The following is a 15,870-nucleotide window of genomic DNA, read 5'->3' as shown; positions in this document are numbered from 1 at the left end:
CCCTGAGAGTCATCAATTAGGAGTTGTAATCAGACAACTTTATTGCCTTTTTTTACTCCTAGGTATTTCAGCACACAAGCAATTATTTGTCAAAGAATTCTTGAAAATATGAGCATATCCAAAAAAAAAGGTGTAGTGTAATCTTCATCTTTATAACTCAAGCCACTTAATTCTCCCTTGTAAACGATTTCTTTCCTTAATAATATTTGCAAATAGACATTTTATTTATGTTTGTTCTGAGTATTACAGCTTAAAGCCATTTTCTCAAAGTAACTGCTGGGGTGGTTTCTAGGGTCCAAGTAGTGAATGTATTAGAGAAGGGAAAAATTATTAGTTCTTTTAAATTTCACCAATAAGTAAATAGCAAACATTTGCAGGAAACTTTTAACCTTCCACTTGGGCTTCCTTGGTGACTTGGACGGTAAAGAATCTACCTGCAATGCAGGAGACCCAGGTGAAGAAGGGAATAGCTCCCACTCCAGTATTTTGCCTGGAGAATCCTGTGAACAGAGGACCCTGGCGGACTACAGTCCCTGGCGTTGCAAAGAGTTGGACAGGACTGAGTGACTAACACTTTCACTTAGAAGGCCATACTTTTTGTGAACTGATTTTTCTTTCTTATGCATTTGTGTTTCTTCTTGTCATCTGTCTTTACTGACAGAACAGTATTATGGATGATAATACTTAAACATTTTAACAATAATTATACATTGCTTTATCATGTGCAAAGAGCATTTCAAATCCATTATCTCATTGGTCTTTGTAATTGTGAAAAAGAAAGGATAAGTAATATTTCCGTTTTGTCAAACATGGATACTGAGACTTGGGTAACTGTTGCAGGCTAGAAATTTTGACTCCTAAAAGCCTTACCTTCTTCAGTTCAGTTCAATCATTCAGTCGTGTCCGACTCTTTGCGACCCCATGAACCGCAACACGCCAGGCCTCCCTGTCCATCACCAACTCCCGGAGTCCACCCAAACCCATGTCCATCGAGTCGGTGATGCCATCCAACCATCTCATCCTCTGTCATCCCCTTCTCCTCCTGCCCTCAATCTTTCCCAGCATCAGGGTCTTTTCAAATGAATCAGCTCTTCTCATCAGGTGGCCAAAGTATTGGAGTTTCAGCTTCAACATCAGTCCTACCAATGAATATTCAGGGTTGATCTCCTTTAGGATGGACTGGTTGGATCTCCTTGCAGTCCAAGAGACTCTCAGGAGTCTTCTCCAACACCACAGTTCAAAAGCATCAATTCTTCGGCACTCGGCTTTCTTCACAGTCCAACTCTCACATCCATACATGACTACTGGAAAAACCATAGCCTTGACTAGATGGACCTTTGTTGACAAAGTAATGTCTCTCCTTTTTAATATGCTGTCTAGGTTGGTCATAACTTTCCTTCCAAGGAGCAAGCGTCTTTTAATTTCATGACTGCAGTCACCAACTGCAGTGATTTTGGAGCCCAGGAAATAAAGTCAGCCACTGTTTCCCCATCTATTTGCCATGAAGTGATGGGACCAGATGCCATGATCTTAGTTTTCTGAATGTTGAGCTTTAAGCCAACTTTTTCACTCTCCTCCTTCACTTTCATCAAGAAGCTTTTTAGTTCCTCTTCACTTTCTGCCATAAGGGTGGTGTCATCTGCATATCTGAGGTGATTGATATTTCTCCCGGCAGTCTTGATTCCAGCTTGTGCTTCCTCCAGCCCAGCGTTTCTCCTGCTGTACTCCATAGACCCTTTCTGAAGTGAAGTAATTGTCACTTTTGAAAGGTGTGCTCTTTTTAAATTCAGTGCTGCCTCACCTGTCAGGAAATGCAAGTAATTCTTGTTCATTCACAAATAGTTGAATAGCCACTGTGTCCCTATAAAAGTCACCTTGTAGCTTTTCTAACAGAAGACTGAACCAAGTATCAATGTTATGAAAGCTGAGGATGAGAAGTAATTAAATTAGTGGGGGAGAGGGGTTGCGGTTGGAAAAACATGAAATTTGAAACAACAGAGACCAAGGTTTAAATGTCAATGGATGGACTCACTTTATTGCCTTGAGGAGAGCAGATAATCTCTCTGAAGCTCCTCTCTCTGAAGCTCTGTTTTTTAATCTCTCAAATATATGCAAAATTACTACCTACCCCTTGGGATGTTGTGAGGATCATCACAGTATAGTACCGTATAAATGTTTGCAGCTATTTTTAAAATTTGCTTTTGTAGTTATTTTAAAAAATTAATTTAAAAAATTGTTTCCCTGGAGAAATGTCTGTTTAGTTCTTTGGTCCATTTTTTGATTGGGTCATTTATTTTTCTGGAATTGAGCTGCAGGAGTTGCTTATATATTTTTGAAATTAATCCTTTGTCTGTTTCTTCATTTGCTATTATTTTCTCCCAATCTGAGGGCTGTCTGTTCACCTTACTTATAGTTTCCTTTGTAGTGCAAAAGCTTTTAAGTTTCATTAGGTCCCATTTGTTTAGTTTTGCTTTTATTTCCAATATTCTGGGAGGTGGGTCATAGAGGATCTTGCTGTGATTAATGTCGGAGAGTGTTTTGCCTATGTTCTCCTCTAGGAGTTTTATAGTTTCTGGTCTTACATTTAGATCTTTAATCCATTTTGAGTTTATTTTTGTGTATGGTGTTAGAAAGTGTTCTAGTTTCATTCTTTTACAAGTGGTTGACCAGTTTTCCCAGCACCATTTGTTAAAGAGGTTGTCTTTTTTCCATTGTATATCCTTGCCTCCTTTGTCAAAGATAAGGTGTCCATAGGTTCGTGGATTTATCTCTGGGCTTTCTATTCTGTTCCATTGATCTATATTTCTGTCTTTGTGCCAGTACCATACTGTCTTGATGACTGTGGCTTTGTAGTAGAGTCTGAAGTCAGGCAGGTTGATTCCTCCAGTTCCATTCTTCTTTCTCAAGATTACTTTGGCTATTCGAGGTTTTTTGTATTTCCATACAAATTGTGAAATTATTTGGTCTAGTTCTGTGAAAAATACCGTTGGTAGCTTGATAGGGATTGCATTGAATCTATAGACTGCTTTGGGAAGAATAGCCATTTTGACAATATTGATTCTTCCAATCCATGAACACGGTACAGATGGCTAACAAACACATGAAAAGATGCTCAACATCACTCATTATTAGAGAAATGCAAATCAAAACCACAATGAGGTACCATTACACGCCAGTCAGGATGGCTGCTATCCAAAAGTCTACAAGCAATAAATGCTGGAGAGGGTGTGGAGAAAAGGGAACCCTCTTACACTGTTGGTGGGAATGCAAACTAGTACAGCCGCTATGGAAAACAGTGTGGAGATTTCTTAAAAAACTGGAAATAGAACTGCCATATGACCCAGCAACCCCACTGCTGGGCATACACACTGAGGAAACCAGATCTGAAAGAGACACGTGCACCCCAGTGTTCATCGCAGCACTGTTTATAATAGCCAGGACATGGAAGCAACCTAGATGCCCATTAGCAGATGAATGGATAAGGAAGCTGTGGTACATATACACCATGGAATATTACTCAGCCGTTAAAAAGAATTCATTTGAACCAGTCCTAATGAGATGGATGAAACTGGAGCCCATTATACAGAGTGAAGTAAGCCAGAAAGATAAAGAACATTACAGCATACTAACACATATATATGGAATTTAGAAAGATGGTAATGATAACCCTATATGCAAAACAGAAAAAGAGACACAGAAATACAGAACAGACTTTTGAACTCTGTGGGAAAAGGTAAGGGTGGGATATTTCAAAAGCACAGCATGTATACTATCTATGGTGAAACACATCACCAGCCCAGGTGGGATGCATGAGACAAGTGCTCGAGCCTGGTGCACTGGGAAGACCCAGAGGAATCGGGTGGAGAGGGAGGTGGGAGGGGGGATCGGGATGGGGAATACATGTAAATCCATGGCTGATTCATATCAATGTATGAACAAACCCACTGAAATGTGAAGTGATTGGCCTCCAACTAATAAAAAAAATAAATAAAAAAAATAAAAAAAAATAAAAATAAAAAATTGTTTCCCATCTATAATTTTGGCTTTTCTAGATATCATAAAAAGAGTAGCATGTAGTATGTTTGTAGCCTCTTGTGTCTGGGTTTCGCTTAGTACAGTAATTTTGAGATTCGTCCCTATTAAATATATTTGTAGTTGCTTTTTGCTGAGGGGTATTCCACTATGTGGATCTACCACAATTTGTTTATCCATTCACTTGTTGGTGAACATTTAGACTGTTTTTAGGTTTTGGCTGTTATGAATAAACATTCTAGAAACATTCACATACAGATTTTTGTGTGGACATGTACTTTCATTTCTCTTAAGTTAAAGCTATTTTCCAACATGTTTACACCATTTTTTATTCTTCTTCTTTTTTTTTTTTTTGTGGGTTTTGTCATACATTGATATGAATCAGCCATAGAGTTACACGTATTCCCCATCCTGATCCCCCCTCCCACCTCCCTCTCCACCCGATTCCCCCGGGTCCTCCCAGTGCACCAGGCTGGAGCACTTGTCTCATGCATCCCACCTGGGCTGGTGATGTGTTTCACCATAGATAGTATACATGCTGTTCTTTTGAAACATCCCACCCTCACCTTCTCCCACAGAGTTCAAAAGTCTGTTCTGTACTTCTGTGTCTCTTTTTCTGTTTTGCATATAGGGTTATCATTATCATCTTTCTAAATTCCATATATATGTGTTAGTATGCTGTAATGTTCTTTATCTTTCTGGCTTACTTCACTCTGTATAATGGGCTCCAGTTTCATCCATCTCATTAGAACTGATTCAGATGAATTCTTTTTAACGGCTGAGTAATATTCCATGGTGTATATGTACCACAGCTTCCTTATCCATTCATCTGCTGATGGGCATCTAGGTTGCTTCGAGCAATACCACTTCTGGGCATACACACTGAGGAAACCAGATCTGAAAGAGACACGTGCACCCCAGTGTTCATCGCAGCACTGTTTATAATAGCCAGGACACCATTTTTTATTCTTATCAGCAGTGCTTGCATGCTTGGTAGTACTTAGTATTGGCAGGTTTTTTTTCCATTTTGATGGATTTGTAGTGGTATCTTACTGCGATTGGGCGCTTCTCAGGTGGCTCAGTGGTAAAAAATACATCTGCCAGTGCAGGAGATGCGGGTTCAATCTCTGGTCTGGGCAGACCCCCTGTAGAAGGAAATGGCAACCCACTCCGGTATTCTTGCCTGGAAAAACCCCATGGACTGAGGCACCTGGCAGACTGCAGTCCATGGGGTCACAAAGAGTCAGACACGAATTAACACCTGAACAGCAGCAAAAACTTGTGGTTTTAATTTGCGTTTCTCATTGCATGATGGTGTTGAATGTCTTTACATGTTATTTGCTAACCGTATCTTCTTTGATGAGGTGTCTGTTCACATCTTTTGCCCACTTTAAAAATCTAATTGTTTGCTTTCTAATTATTGGGCTTTGAGAGTTCTTTATAGATTCTGGACCCAAGTTTTTTTTATTATATATGTGTACTGCAAATATTTTCTCCCAGCTGTGATTACTCTGTTTCCTTAACAGTATTTTAAAGAGAATGTAAGTTTAATTTTTTCTTTTATGGGTAGTTCTTTATGTTTGCTATCTGGAAGTCATTGTCTAACTTAAGCTTACAAAAATTTTCTTTTTTACTGTCTTAGAAATTCTCTAACTTTTAGGTTTTACATTTAGATCTGTAAACCATCATGAATAATTTTAATTTCTTTGTATGGTGCCAAGTGTTTGTTGAGATTTATCTTTTTTAATGTGGATGTTTAGTTAGTTGCTTCAGCATTATTTGTTGTAAACATTACTCTTTCTCTGTTGAATTACCTTGGCACCTATGTAAAAAAATCAATAAATACCATTTCTGTGTAGCTGTATTTCTGGATACTATTCTGTTCCATAGATTGATGGCTATCATTTTGCCAGTACCATATGATCTTGATTACAATAGCATTAAAGTAAGTCTTGAAACAAAGTCATATACAAATTTTCAACTATATTCTTGTTTTCCAAACTTGTTTTAGCTATTGTGAGTCATCTGGTTTTCCATATCGATTTTTTTTTTATTGTTATTTTTGTCCGTGCCACAAGGCATGCAGAATCTTAGTTCCCTGAACAGGAATTTAACATACCCCCAGCACCACTGGACTACTATGTCAATTTTAGAATCAGCTTGTCAGTTTCTTCTAAAGAGCTTGTTGGCTTTCTGTTTGCATTGCATTGATTCTGTAAATCACTTTGGGGAGAACTGACATCTTAGTGAGTTTATACAGCTTTTTTCATTGTTAGGTTGGGGAGTGATTTTTTTTCCACCAGGCAGAAGCCTGTAGAGGAATTTTTTAATGTATTTCAGAAGGAATAATTTACTTCCATTGTTGATATTATAATTTACCAGCCAATTTCAATCTAAATTAATCCCTTGAGGTCTTTTTTTCTTATCTGGGAAATGGGATATTGTATGGGCTTCCTTTCAGTGCTGTATTAAAGTGTTTTTAGTCGAGATCTAATTTTTCATTGGGTGATGTGGTATATTTAATTTTTCAAAAATCTTTTCATCTTTCCCTACTTGAAGATTAAATATATTTTACTATCCTTTGCTATAATTGTGTGAAAGAATAGAAATAATGAATAATGAAACCGAATAGAAATAATGAAATAAACTAACTCTCCTGTTAATAATATTTGGTCTTTCAAAATTAGAGAGTCTTATTTCCTGAACTTTTTGGAAATTAGAAGTACACATCATCAAGAATGTGTTAAAGAAGTGTAAAAATTAATTTTACAAGGAGAAAATGAAATGCAAAGCCTTTTTCTTCTGTGAAATTACCTCCTACCCTATTTTCTTTATTTAGGAAGTGCTTAGGAAAGAGATACAAGGAAATGACCTGATAGGTGCTTTTTGCTATACACTTATAGAACTTAGTATTAACTTGTTTTCTGCCAGGTTTCTTTAATTTCAGTTAAAGAAATGCTGAAAACTTTGTCTGTACCGCTAAGCGACTTATAATGTCAGTGTTATCAGTCTACAACCTTTTCTTAATCTCTGAAAATTTAGTAAATCTAATTTGTGTTTACTTATTAAATGCCTGACTCACAGTTGTCAAACTCTGTGCCAAGGCTTTCCAGGACATCATAGTGAATTCACAGGATACCATGAAGTGTTTTAAACCTTCAAAGAAAACACAGCTACATTCAACATCTATCAGATGCCTTGTGGACTACTAGTTCACAGTTTCAACACTAGGTCACACTACTTTCCTTTCTTTTACATCTTTGCAAAACTGGGTTTTGGATGTTGGCTGTGGTAATAATGCAAATACTGTATGAAAATCAGTATGGAGGAAGAAAGGAAGGTGGCAGTGTTTAATCTGATTCTCAGGTTTGAGAAGTGAAACATTGACCAGAGATGCATGCATACCATTAGTAAGAAACTAGAGTTACCTCAACGCTATATACTACTTGTGTCCCTCCAAAATTCATATGTTTAAGTTCTAAGCCCTAATGAGATAGTATTAGTAGGTGGTGCCTTTGGTAGGTGATTAGATCCTGAGGGTAGACCTCTCAGGAATGGAATAAGTGTCAGTGGAACAAGTGTCTTTATAGAAGAGAACTCTGAGAGCTCCTGAACCCCTTCTACCAAGTGAGGATGTAGCAAAGATGCCATTTAGGAAGCAGGAAGCAAGCTCTCAGCAGACAAGGAACCTACCACTTGTTCTTGAGCTTCCCAGCCTCTAAAACTAGGAGAAACAAATGTTTGTTATTATTAAGTCATCTAGTCCATGATACATTGTTACAGCAACCCAAATGGACTAAGACACCATGGAGAAGGGAAAGAGAAAGGGTATTATGGGAACTCAGGTTTTTAACTGTAAGGGCAAAATATAGACCCCTCTCTGCTTTTTGTGGACATTCATGTTTCCTCATGGCCAGTTTTTTCCTACCAGTTACAATTACCCACATCCTCCTATGTTTTAGTTTGGTGAATCACATGGATTGATTTGCTTATGCTGAAGAATCCTTGCTTCCCTAGTATAAACCTGTGTTTTAAGACCTATACTTCCTTTGAGGTGTGAGAGTTTGGTCTTTTACTTCTGCAGACTTTTTAGAGGCCTGATGAGACTTCTTCCCCTTTCCTTTAATGTCCTTCAGGAAATTTTGCAACCTTTACTGGTCTCTGAAATGGAAGCAACAGAGAATTTTACATTTTTTTTTTTAAATAAACATCTTTCTGCAGGTACTGTGCGCCCAGTGGCTAAACTGGGATATTTTATTAAAGTTTTCTTTTAGATGATTTAGAATATTGGTGGTCCCAAAAGCCAATAAAGGAAAACAAGAATTTGGGGTCATTTGTAGTATATTATAAATTTTACAGAATATAGATCATAATGATTTAAACTAAGAAAAAGCAGGTTCTTCTCTCTCTTAGACTTGGAAGAGCTTGTGTCAGTGTATCTTAGAGATAAAAGTAAGACAGGAAAATGATTTTTGCTGGTTTGTTGGTTGTTTTAAGAGTGAAGGAGAATTAATACAAAACTGGAATGACAGGCAAATAGATAGTAGACTGACAGTCTATACTCCCTACTTGAAACCACACACAGCTTCCTAAGTTGAAGATTGATGAAGGATGGAAGTTTGCTACAGAATCCTTTGGCAGAGGAAAGGCTGTAGACAGGATGGGTGACATGAAAGTAAAAGCATCAAGGGGTCTACTGTCACAGATTGAGGTTGCGGAGACGTAGTGCTTCACCACAGTCAGTTTGAAAAGCACTGAGATTTAGAGCAACAGGGAACTGGAAAACAACAGGTGTCTACAGGGCTAGGACCGAGTGTACACAGGGTAAACCCTCTAGATGCGTTTACTGTTTCTGGTTTCATTTATGAGAGCTTTTATACACATCTTTTGATGGTCATACACTCATTTCACTAGGATGTAAAGTTAAAAATAGAATTGCAAGTCCTCAGGGCAGACATATGCTTAGCTTTAGAAGAAGCTGTCAGTTTTCCACAGTGACTGTAGCCTTTTACACTTACACAGACAATGCCTGAGCGTGTCCTCCAATACCTGCTGTGTTTGTAAATTTAGCCTTTTGGTAGTGTATAGTTGTAAATCATTTTGGCTTTAGTTTGCATTGCCCTGGGAATAATGATGTTTGAGGACATTTTCACTTGCTTATTATCCCTTTGGGCATTCACTGTTTTTGAAATCTCATGTAAGGTATTTCCCTATTTTTTAATATTTTTATCCTTTTCTTTTTGATTTTGTCATAATTCATTGTATTTGCTGGGTGTGAGTCCTTTGTTAGATATATATATTAAAGATATCTTCTCCCAGTCAGTGGGTTATCTTTTCCCTTTCTTAATGGCCTTTTGATGAACAGATTTTTATTTTAATAAAATCTAACTTGTTACAATTTTTTTCTTTTATGAATAGGACTTTTTGTTCCTGTCTCAGAAACCTTTGTTTTTTCCCAAGGTTTTGAAGATCTTTTCCTATGTTTTTGTCCAGAAACTTTATACTTTATGTTTTATATTTAGGTTTATGATTTATCAGGAATTTTGTAGAAGATGTTGGTAGATGGTTGATACTAATTTTCTTCTGATACAAATATCCAATTGCTTCAGCATCATTTATTGAAAAGACCATCTCTTCTCCCATTGTATTAATGCACTTGTTGTAAAGTATTGACTGTATACATGTGGATTTAATTCTGGACTCCATATTCTATTTCCATGGCCTGTTTATCTAACCTTATGCCAAGACTTCACTGTTGTATTTACTGTAGTTTTATAGATGGTTTTAAAGTCTGACCCATTTATTTTTGAGATGTTTTAGAAATTGTAATAAGGTACATTTGTTTGATTTTCATTTGCAACCATTTATTACAAAATGAAAAAAATATATAATTAAGAATTTAATTTAGAATAAACTGTTTTATAGACATAATTAACCTGTCTTTTAGTTATGATAGGAGAGAATTAGCCTTGCAGAATGTTTGCTTTTAAAATAGCCTACACTTTATGCTAGTCTAAGGTTAAGGGATGTTAGAAACATACTGATATTCCAGAGTTGTAAAAAGATCAGAAAGATGGTTATTAAATGTGCAAAGTGCTGTTTCATTGGCAAAGAGACTTAATAGGCTATTTAAGACCTAGTTCATAGGCTTGGTCTATTCTGCTTTGTTCTGACCTTCTCTCTGCAGGAATATTTTCTTTTAGCCTTATCCTTAGATCTTCTAGTGGTCAGTAAACGTCCATATTGATTTTGAAAATTCAAAATGTTAAGTCTTTGCATCAGTTAACATTTCTAGTGGGAAACAGAAGATATACTCTGCTGGGATTTTAGAGAAAATTTAATAAAGCTCCTGTTTACACACCTGATGGGAAGGGTCAAAGAAAGCAGCATGGCTCCTGGAGACTAGGGACAGCAGAAAATAGCTACCGCCTCTAGGGCTGAAGTGTCAAGGAGAGGAAATGGTGCAGTGAGAGCTAGAGACACACAAGGTGGGCTTCCTGGTGAGGAGCTGTGGTTGTAGAAGGTTGCAGCTTACACCAAGGAAGGGCCTGGGAAATAAATATCCTGATGTCTTCTGCTGTCCGATTTGACTGCTCATCCCTCCTGCTGGCCAAGGCCAACCAAAAAACTGTAAATGCAGTCTGTAAGGGCCAGTCTGTTAGGGTACAGCAGCAGGGAGGGTAAGGTCAAAAATACATCTGGATCAGTTGGGTGGTGACAGACAGAATAACCAGCACAGAATAGTTTGTTTCAACTGAAAATATGAAAGAAAAGATGTTTTTCTTTTAATGTAATGGTTTTTCATAATGCTTTGGGTCTAAAATAGAGAAGTTTTGTTTTGGCCAGTACAGCCAGACTTTTCTTTATAACACAGAGAAAGTACACACAGAACAAAAATCTTTTCTGTTCAAGAAAAATTAGCTTACATGTTGTTCAGAATATTGTATGAAATCTAGCATAGCTAAAATCTTCTTTGTCACTTATCATTTGAACATTTTAAAAATAGATCTTTTTCATAAATGATTTAGATTTTTTGTGACCATGAGTATATTTAGAAGTAACATAAAACTACATTTTTCCTCTTATCACCTATCATTTATTTAAATGTCACAGAACAGAACCATCCTATATAAGTAACATTTCAAGTGATGTGTAATAAGAGACTTTAAGCAAACTTGTTGAAGTGTACTTGTTTATTTCCTTTTTTCCTAGTATGTGGAAATTTTTCAGTATTTCTTTTCACTTGGAAAGAGATAAGATAATGTGTCATGTTGTATCTTAAAAAATAGCATTTGGATATTCTAGTTAATATACATCATACTGTTCCTTTTCTGTACTGCAATTATTTCTTGTCACTGATAATATTCCAGGAAAGTTCAATTCATAGATAAGCACAAATATGACACAAGCCTGAACTGAAATAGCAACTGAATTAGCTTATCACTTAAATTGTATCTTTAAATACCTTTTACCTAGGTTCATGATGGTTCGTAGTGGAAAAAATGGTGACCTTCATCTTAAACAGATTGCATATTATAAACGAACTGGTGAATATCATCCAACTACACTGCCTAGTGAGAGAAGTGGCATAAGAAGAGCAGCAAAAAAATTTGTCTTCAAAGGTAAAATACCCCCAATTTTTAGTATAGAGTTTTATATAGGTGCTTCTCCCATGTGGAGTTCTTTGTGGAGTCCTGAGAATTTCTGTAGCAATTGGTTGTTGCTTAAATTGATAATGCCATTCAGTCAAAAGCAAAATAAAAATCACATTGAAGCTAACTAAAGGCTAGTAAGCATGAAAGGGGCATTTTAAATCATAGACAGAAAACGATAGCATGAAAAAAACCAGAACACTTGTATAAATTAACACTGCTCTTGTCCCTTGGTAAGTCCTACTTTAGTGGTGCACTTGCAGGCATTCACGTCGCGCTCAATGAAGAACTGACTTGATGCCTGATATGAAAATGTTGACCAAGTTATCTTATTTACTCTATTGTTTCTGTGGATCCTCCCTCTCACTGCTGTTAAATATTTTCAGGATCATATTTCTCTTTGAACTCCTAATCTCCGTGAGTGAATTAAATGTTTGAAAGGCAGTGGAATATTTATCTTGAAAGATTATGATCATTCTCCCCTCTTTGTCCTCCTTCTCCAAAAGGGAAGAGAAGTTTGAGATGGATAAGCAAAAAGTACAGTCACCAGATGGCTAAATGAATGTTGGTGTTATTAATGGGAATTTTGCCTATAGGTACAGAATCAGGCTTTTCTCAAAGCAGGTCAAGAAAATTCTAAGGTTATAAATAAATACCTATTTATTTCTCCCTGTGTACATCCCTTCCAGTAACTCCCTTAAATTTAAGAATGCTAAGTTGCTTTAGTCACGTCCCACTCTTTGTGACCCCGTAGATTGTAGCTCGCCAGGCTTCTGTGTCCATGGGCCTCTCCAGGCAAGAAGACTGGAGTGGGTTGCCATTTCCTTCTTCAGGCAGTCTTCCCCACCCCGGGACTGAAGCTGCGTCTCTTACGTCTCTTACATGCCTATTACCTCTTACACTAAAGGGCATTCGTCCATTCGCTTATCTAAGGATCCACGCACCAGTTGTTCACTGAGTTCCTACTGCATGCCAGTCACATTCTAGGCCTTGGGACACGCTGGTGAATGAAGTAGATTAGCCTCCTGGCCTCAAGTTGCTTGCTTTCTAATTCAAGTAAGGAAGGTTCCACTCAGCATATTCTTAGCTAAGCACACGAATAATGGTGTCTTTTGGAGTTTGAATATTCATCCACGCTGGAGAAGTGGCAGTTCTCTTCATGCCCTGATTACATTGCCCAGTCATAGACTCTTTTAGGTGTATCCAAAGGAAAGCAGAACTGTCCTGAAGATTCAAGTTCTGCTACTTTCTTGCCTTTACCAACCGTATTTCCTACTCAAATCCAGAAAAACCTAAGAGAGGTGGTGGCTTACAAAAATACAGCTCTGATGAAACACTCTTTTGGAAAACTCTATTCCAGAAGTTGCTTATCTGTATATAATTTATTTGCTAATTCATGCCATTTTTAGGAGGTGCCTGCTGCAAGTGTTTTTCTAGTTTGATTACTCCCATAGGAAGATGATTTTATACTCCCATATTACCATGTGCTTTGGTAATTGATTTGATAGCTACAAAACTAGAGCAGCTCATTCTACATATCCAGTAAGTATAACAGCTGAAGATGTTTCAGATTGTATGGTAGCCTTATCACAAATATTCTATCTTAGAGGGAGAAAGATTTAACCAAAACAAAAACCCTCATGGTTTGAAGATAAGGCTGTGATTATCTTAAAAATATATAGATGTCTAAAAATTGCAGTGATATCATTTTGGTGTTTTTTTATTCCAGAAAAGAAGCTGTTTTATGTCGGAAAAGACAGAAAACAGGATCGCTTGGTAGTTGTCTCAGAAGAAGAAAAAAAGAAAGTCCTAAGAGAATGCCATGAAAGCAACACTGGCGCCCACCACGGCATCTCCAGAACCCTCACTCTGGTGGAGTCCCGCTACTACTGGACTTCTGTGACCAGTGATGTCAAACAGTGGGTATGGCTTGTGTCTTCAGAATATTTGGAAATGTCTTTATAGTATACATTCAAAATTCATTGTTGCTGCAGATTAACTCTAGATATCACTTCTCATTAAGTACTTTTTGTATGGTCATTTCTCATTAAGTACTTTTTGTATGGGTAGTTTTTTGTGCAGAACATTTAAAGAGAGTTTTATTTCCCATCAAAAGTCTTCTTTAAAATCACTGAAATATAATTTGAACTAGAACAAGGCATTATTTAAATATTTGAATTTTCTATATTTAGATTATCTTAGGCACAGATTTTCATCATTGAACTATTTTGTGTGGCAGAATTTAAATGGGGCTGAAGTTTCTTTGACTAAAAATAAGTCACTACATTTTTAATAACATTCATACAGTCTTTTCTTGACAAGAGAATGTTCATGATAAATCAAGCCCAGTATGCTTCTCATCTTTTGTGCCTGTTAACTGTCTTGACATAGAAAATGTCAAGTATGACAGAAACCCCCAACCAACAAATCAAGTTGTGAAGATAATGAAGTTATTCTGAGTTTTGTAACTTTATAACCCATTAGGACCTTCAGCTTCTTCTGATAGAAAATTCAGGGATTCTTGCTGTTAGGTCAGCTGATCCCTACTAGTGTGGTCGTGTGCTCTCTGTAGCAAATGGTAGAAATTCCTTGGTTTATGTGTGAGGCTTCTTTAATAATTGTGATAGTGCATTAAAAGACTGTCATCTCAGGCATAAAAAATTAACATATTTAATTTAACCAAGTATTGTTTGTGAGTCTGTGAAGGTATTCCAAAGACCTCAGTGTTTGTATTCACCTTTAGAACCTGCCACACATGCCTTTTCTGACATTCAGTGAAATCTTTGTCAAATCTTTATCATTGAGAAATGATTTTTGGATGTAAGGTTATTTGTGATGAGAACTAGTTTAAGTTAGAAAATAAAAATTTTAATCAAAAATAACTATATTTCAGTAAAATCATTTTAAAAATTTTGTTCAGGCCTTGATTTGAAAGTAGTTTTCAAACTAGAATTCCAGAAATATGTTGAACAACGGCATCTTCCATAAGTTGGACTCCATGACAACATGGACTGTATTTTTGTTCATACTCTTTTCCTAGGACCTAGAGAAATTTCTGGCATCTAAAAATATTGTTTGAATAAAGTTATATTTTAGTAAGTATTATTGCAGTAGATGAATGAATGAACTTATTAGAGTGGTATCTTTAAAAGAAAAATCTTTTTTGCTTATAGAAATTATATACTCACATACTGATGTAAAATTATAGCAAATGTGTTTTGAGATCTATTCATTTAATAAGTATTTATTGATTATAAACCAGAATTATGTTCCATGTGAAATAAGACCCATTAAGGTGGTCATTGAATAGTAGTAGCAAGTAATATTTGATTATTCTGGATAAGTTTCATTTTATTCTGAGTACAGTCCAAAAGTTTCTCCCTCAAAACATAAAGTCCCTGTATCAACCATTACAAAGTTTAGATTTATAATACTGCTTTTTTTATATTGGATATATTAACACTTGTATATCTTTTCTTTATTGTATGCCCGTTTTATAGGTATATGCTTGTCCGCATTGCCAAGTGGCAAAAAATACAGTTATTCTAGCACCTAAACAGCATCTTCTCAAAGTGGAGAATCCATGGAGTATAGTTACTGTTGATCTGATGGGCCCATTTCATACAAGCAACAGAAGTCATGTATATGCTATAATCATGACAGATTTGTTCACAAAATGGGTTGTGATTTTGCCTCTTTGTGATGTTTCAGCATCAGAAATTTCTAAAGCTATTATCAACATATTTTTCTTATATGGGCCTCCTCAGAAAATAATAATGGACCAAAGAGATGAATTCATTCATCAGGTAAGACAAATAAGCTACTTAGATCTAGGAGCATATTTTACTCACTTTTCAGTACCCAACACAGTTTATTATGTGATACTTAATAAGTTTAGATACATTCCTACAGATATAAAGGTTTAATATTGTATAGTACAAAAGTAGTTGAACTGGAAATTTTTTTTTTTTTTGAACTGGAAATTAAGAGACCAGTATTTTAGTATCATTACTTACTATGCCACTAAATAATTGTAAAGTTATCTTTAGTTTTCTTCAAACTAAAATGAGGAGATTGGACCAAATAGTCTTTTTTTGCTACTAGCTTAAAAATTTTGTGATTGACATGTAGAAGGAGAATTGACTAAATGGAGAAGTATTATACATCATGTTCATGAATGAGAATA

The 15,870-nt window shown here is 36.3% G+C and overlaps 1 protein-coding gene across 4 annotated transcripts in view; it reads left to right on the top strand.

Moving 5' to 3' along the window:
• The window catches only part of GIN1 (gypsy retrotransposon integrase 1), a 32,747-nt gene that overhangs the window by 1,313 nt on the left and 15,564 nt on the right, over positions 1–15,870 (top strand). For 2 of the 4 annotated variants that reach the window (XM_061152109.1, XM_061152107.1), the window contains exons 2-4: positions 11,509–11,654; positions 13,414–13,607; positions 15,185–15,490. In XM_061152109.1, the coding sequence (XP_061008092.1) occupies positions 11,513–11,654; positions 13,414–13,607; positions 15,185–15,490 (642 nt within the window). In that variant the 5' untranslated portion in view covers positions 11,509–11,512. Of the gene's footprint in view, positions 1–111; positions 131–11,508; positions 11,655–13,413; positions 13,608–15,184; positions 15,491–15,870 lie in introns of those variants that run through there. The other 2 variants (XM_061152108.1, XM_061152110.1) reach the window with 2 other exon arrangements.

Source organism: Dama dama, chromosome 9 (genome assembly GCF_033118175.1).
Source record: "Dama dama isolate Ldn47 chromosome 9, ASM3311817v1, whole genome shotgun sequence".
Classification (NCBI taxonomy): domain Eukaryota; kingdom Metazoa; phylum Chordata; class Mammalia; order Artiodactyla; family Cervidae; genus Dama; species Dama dama.
This window is presented reverse-complemented; position numbering and strand designations above follow the sequence as displayed.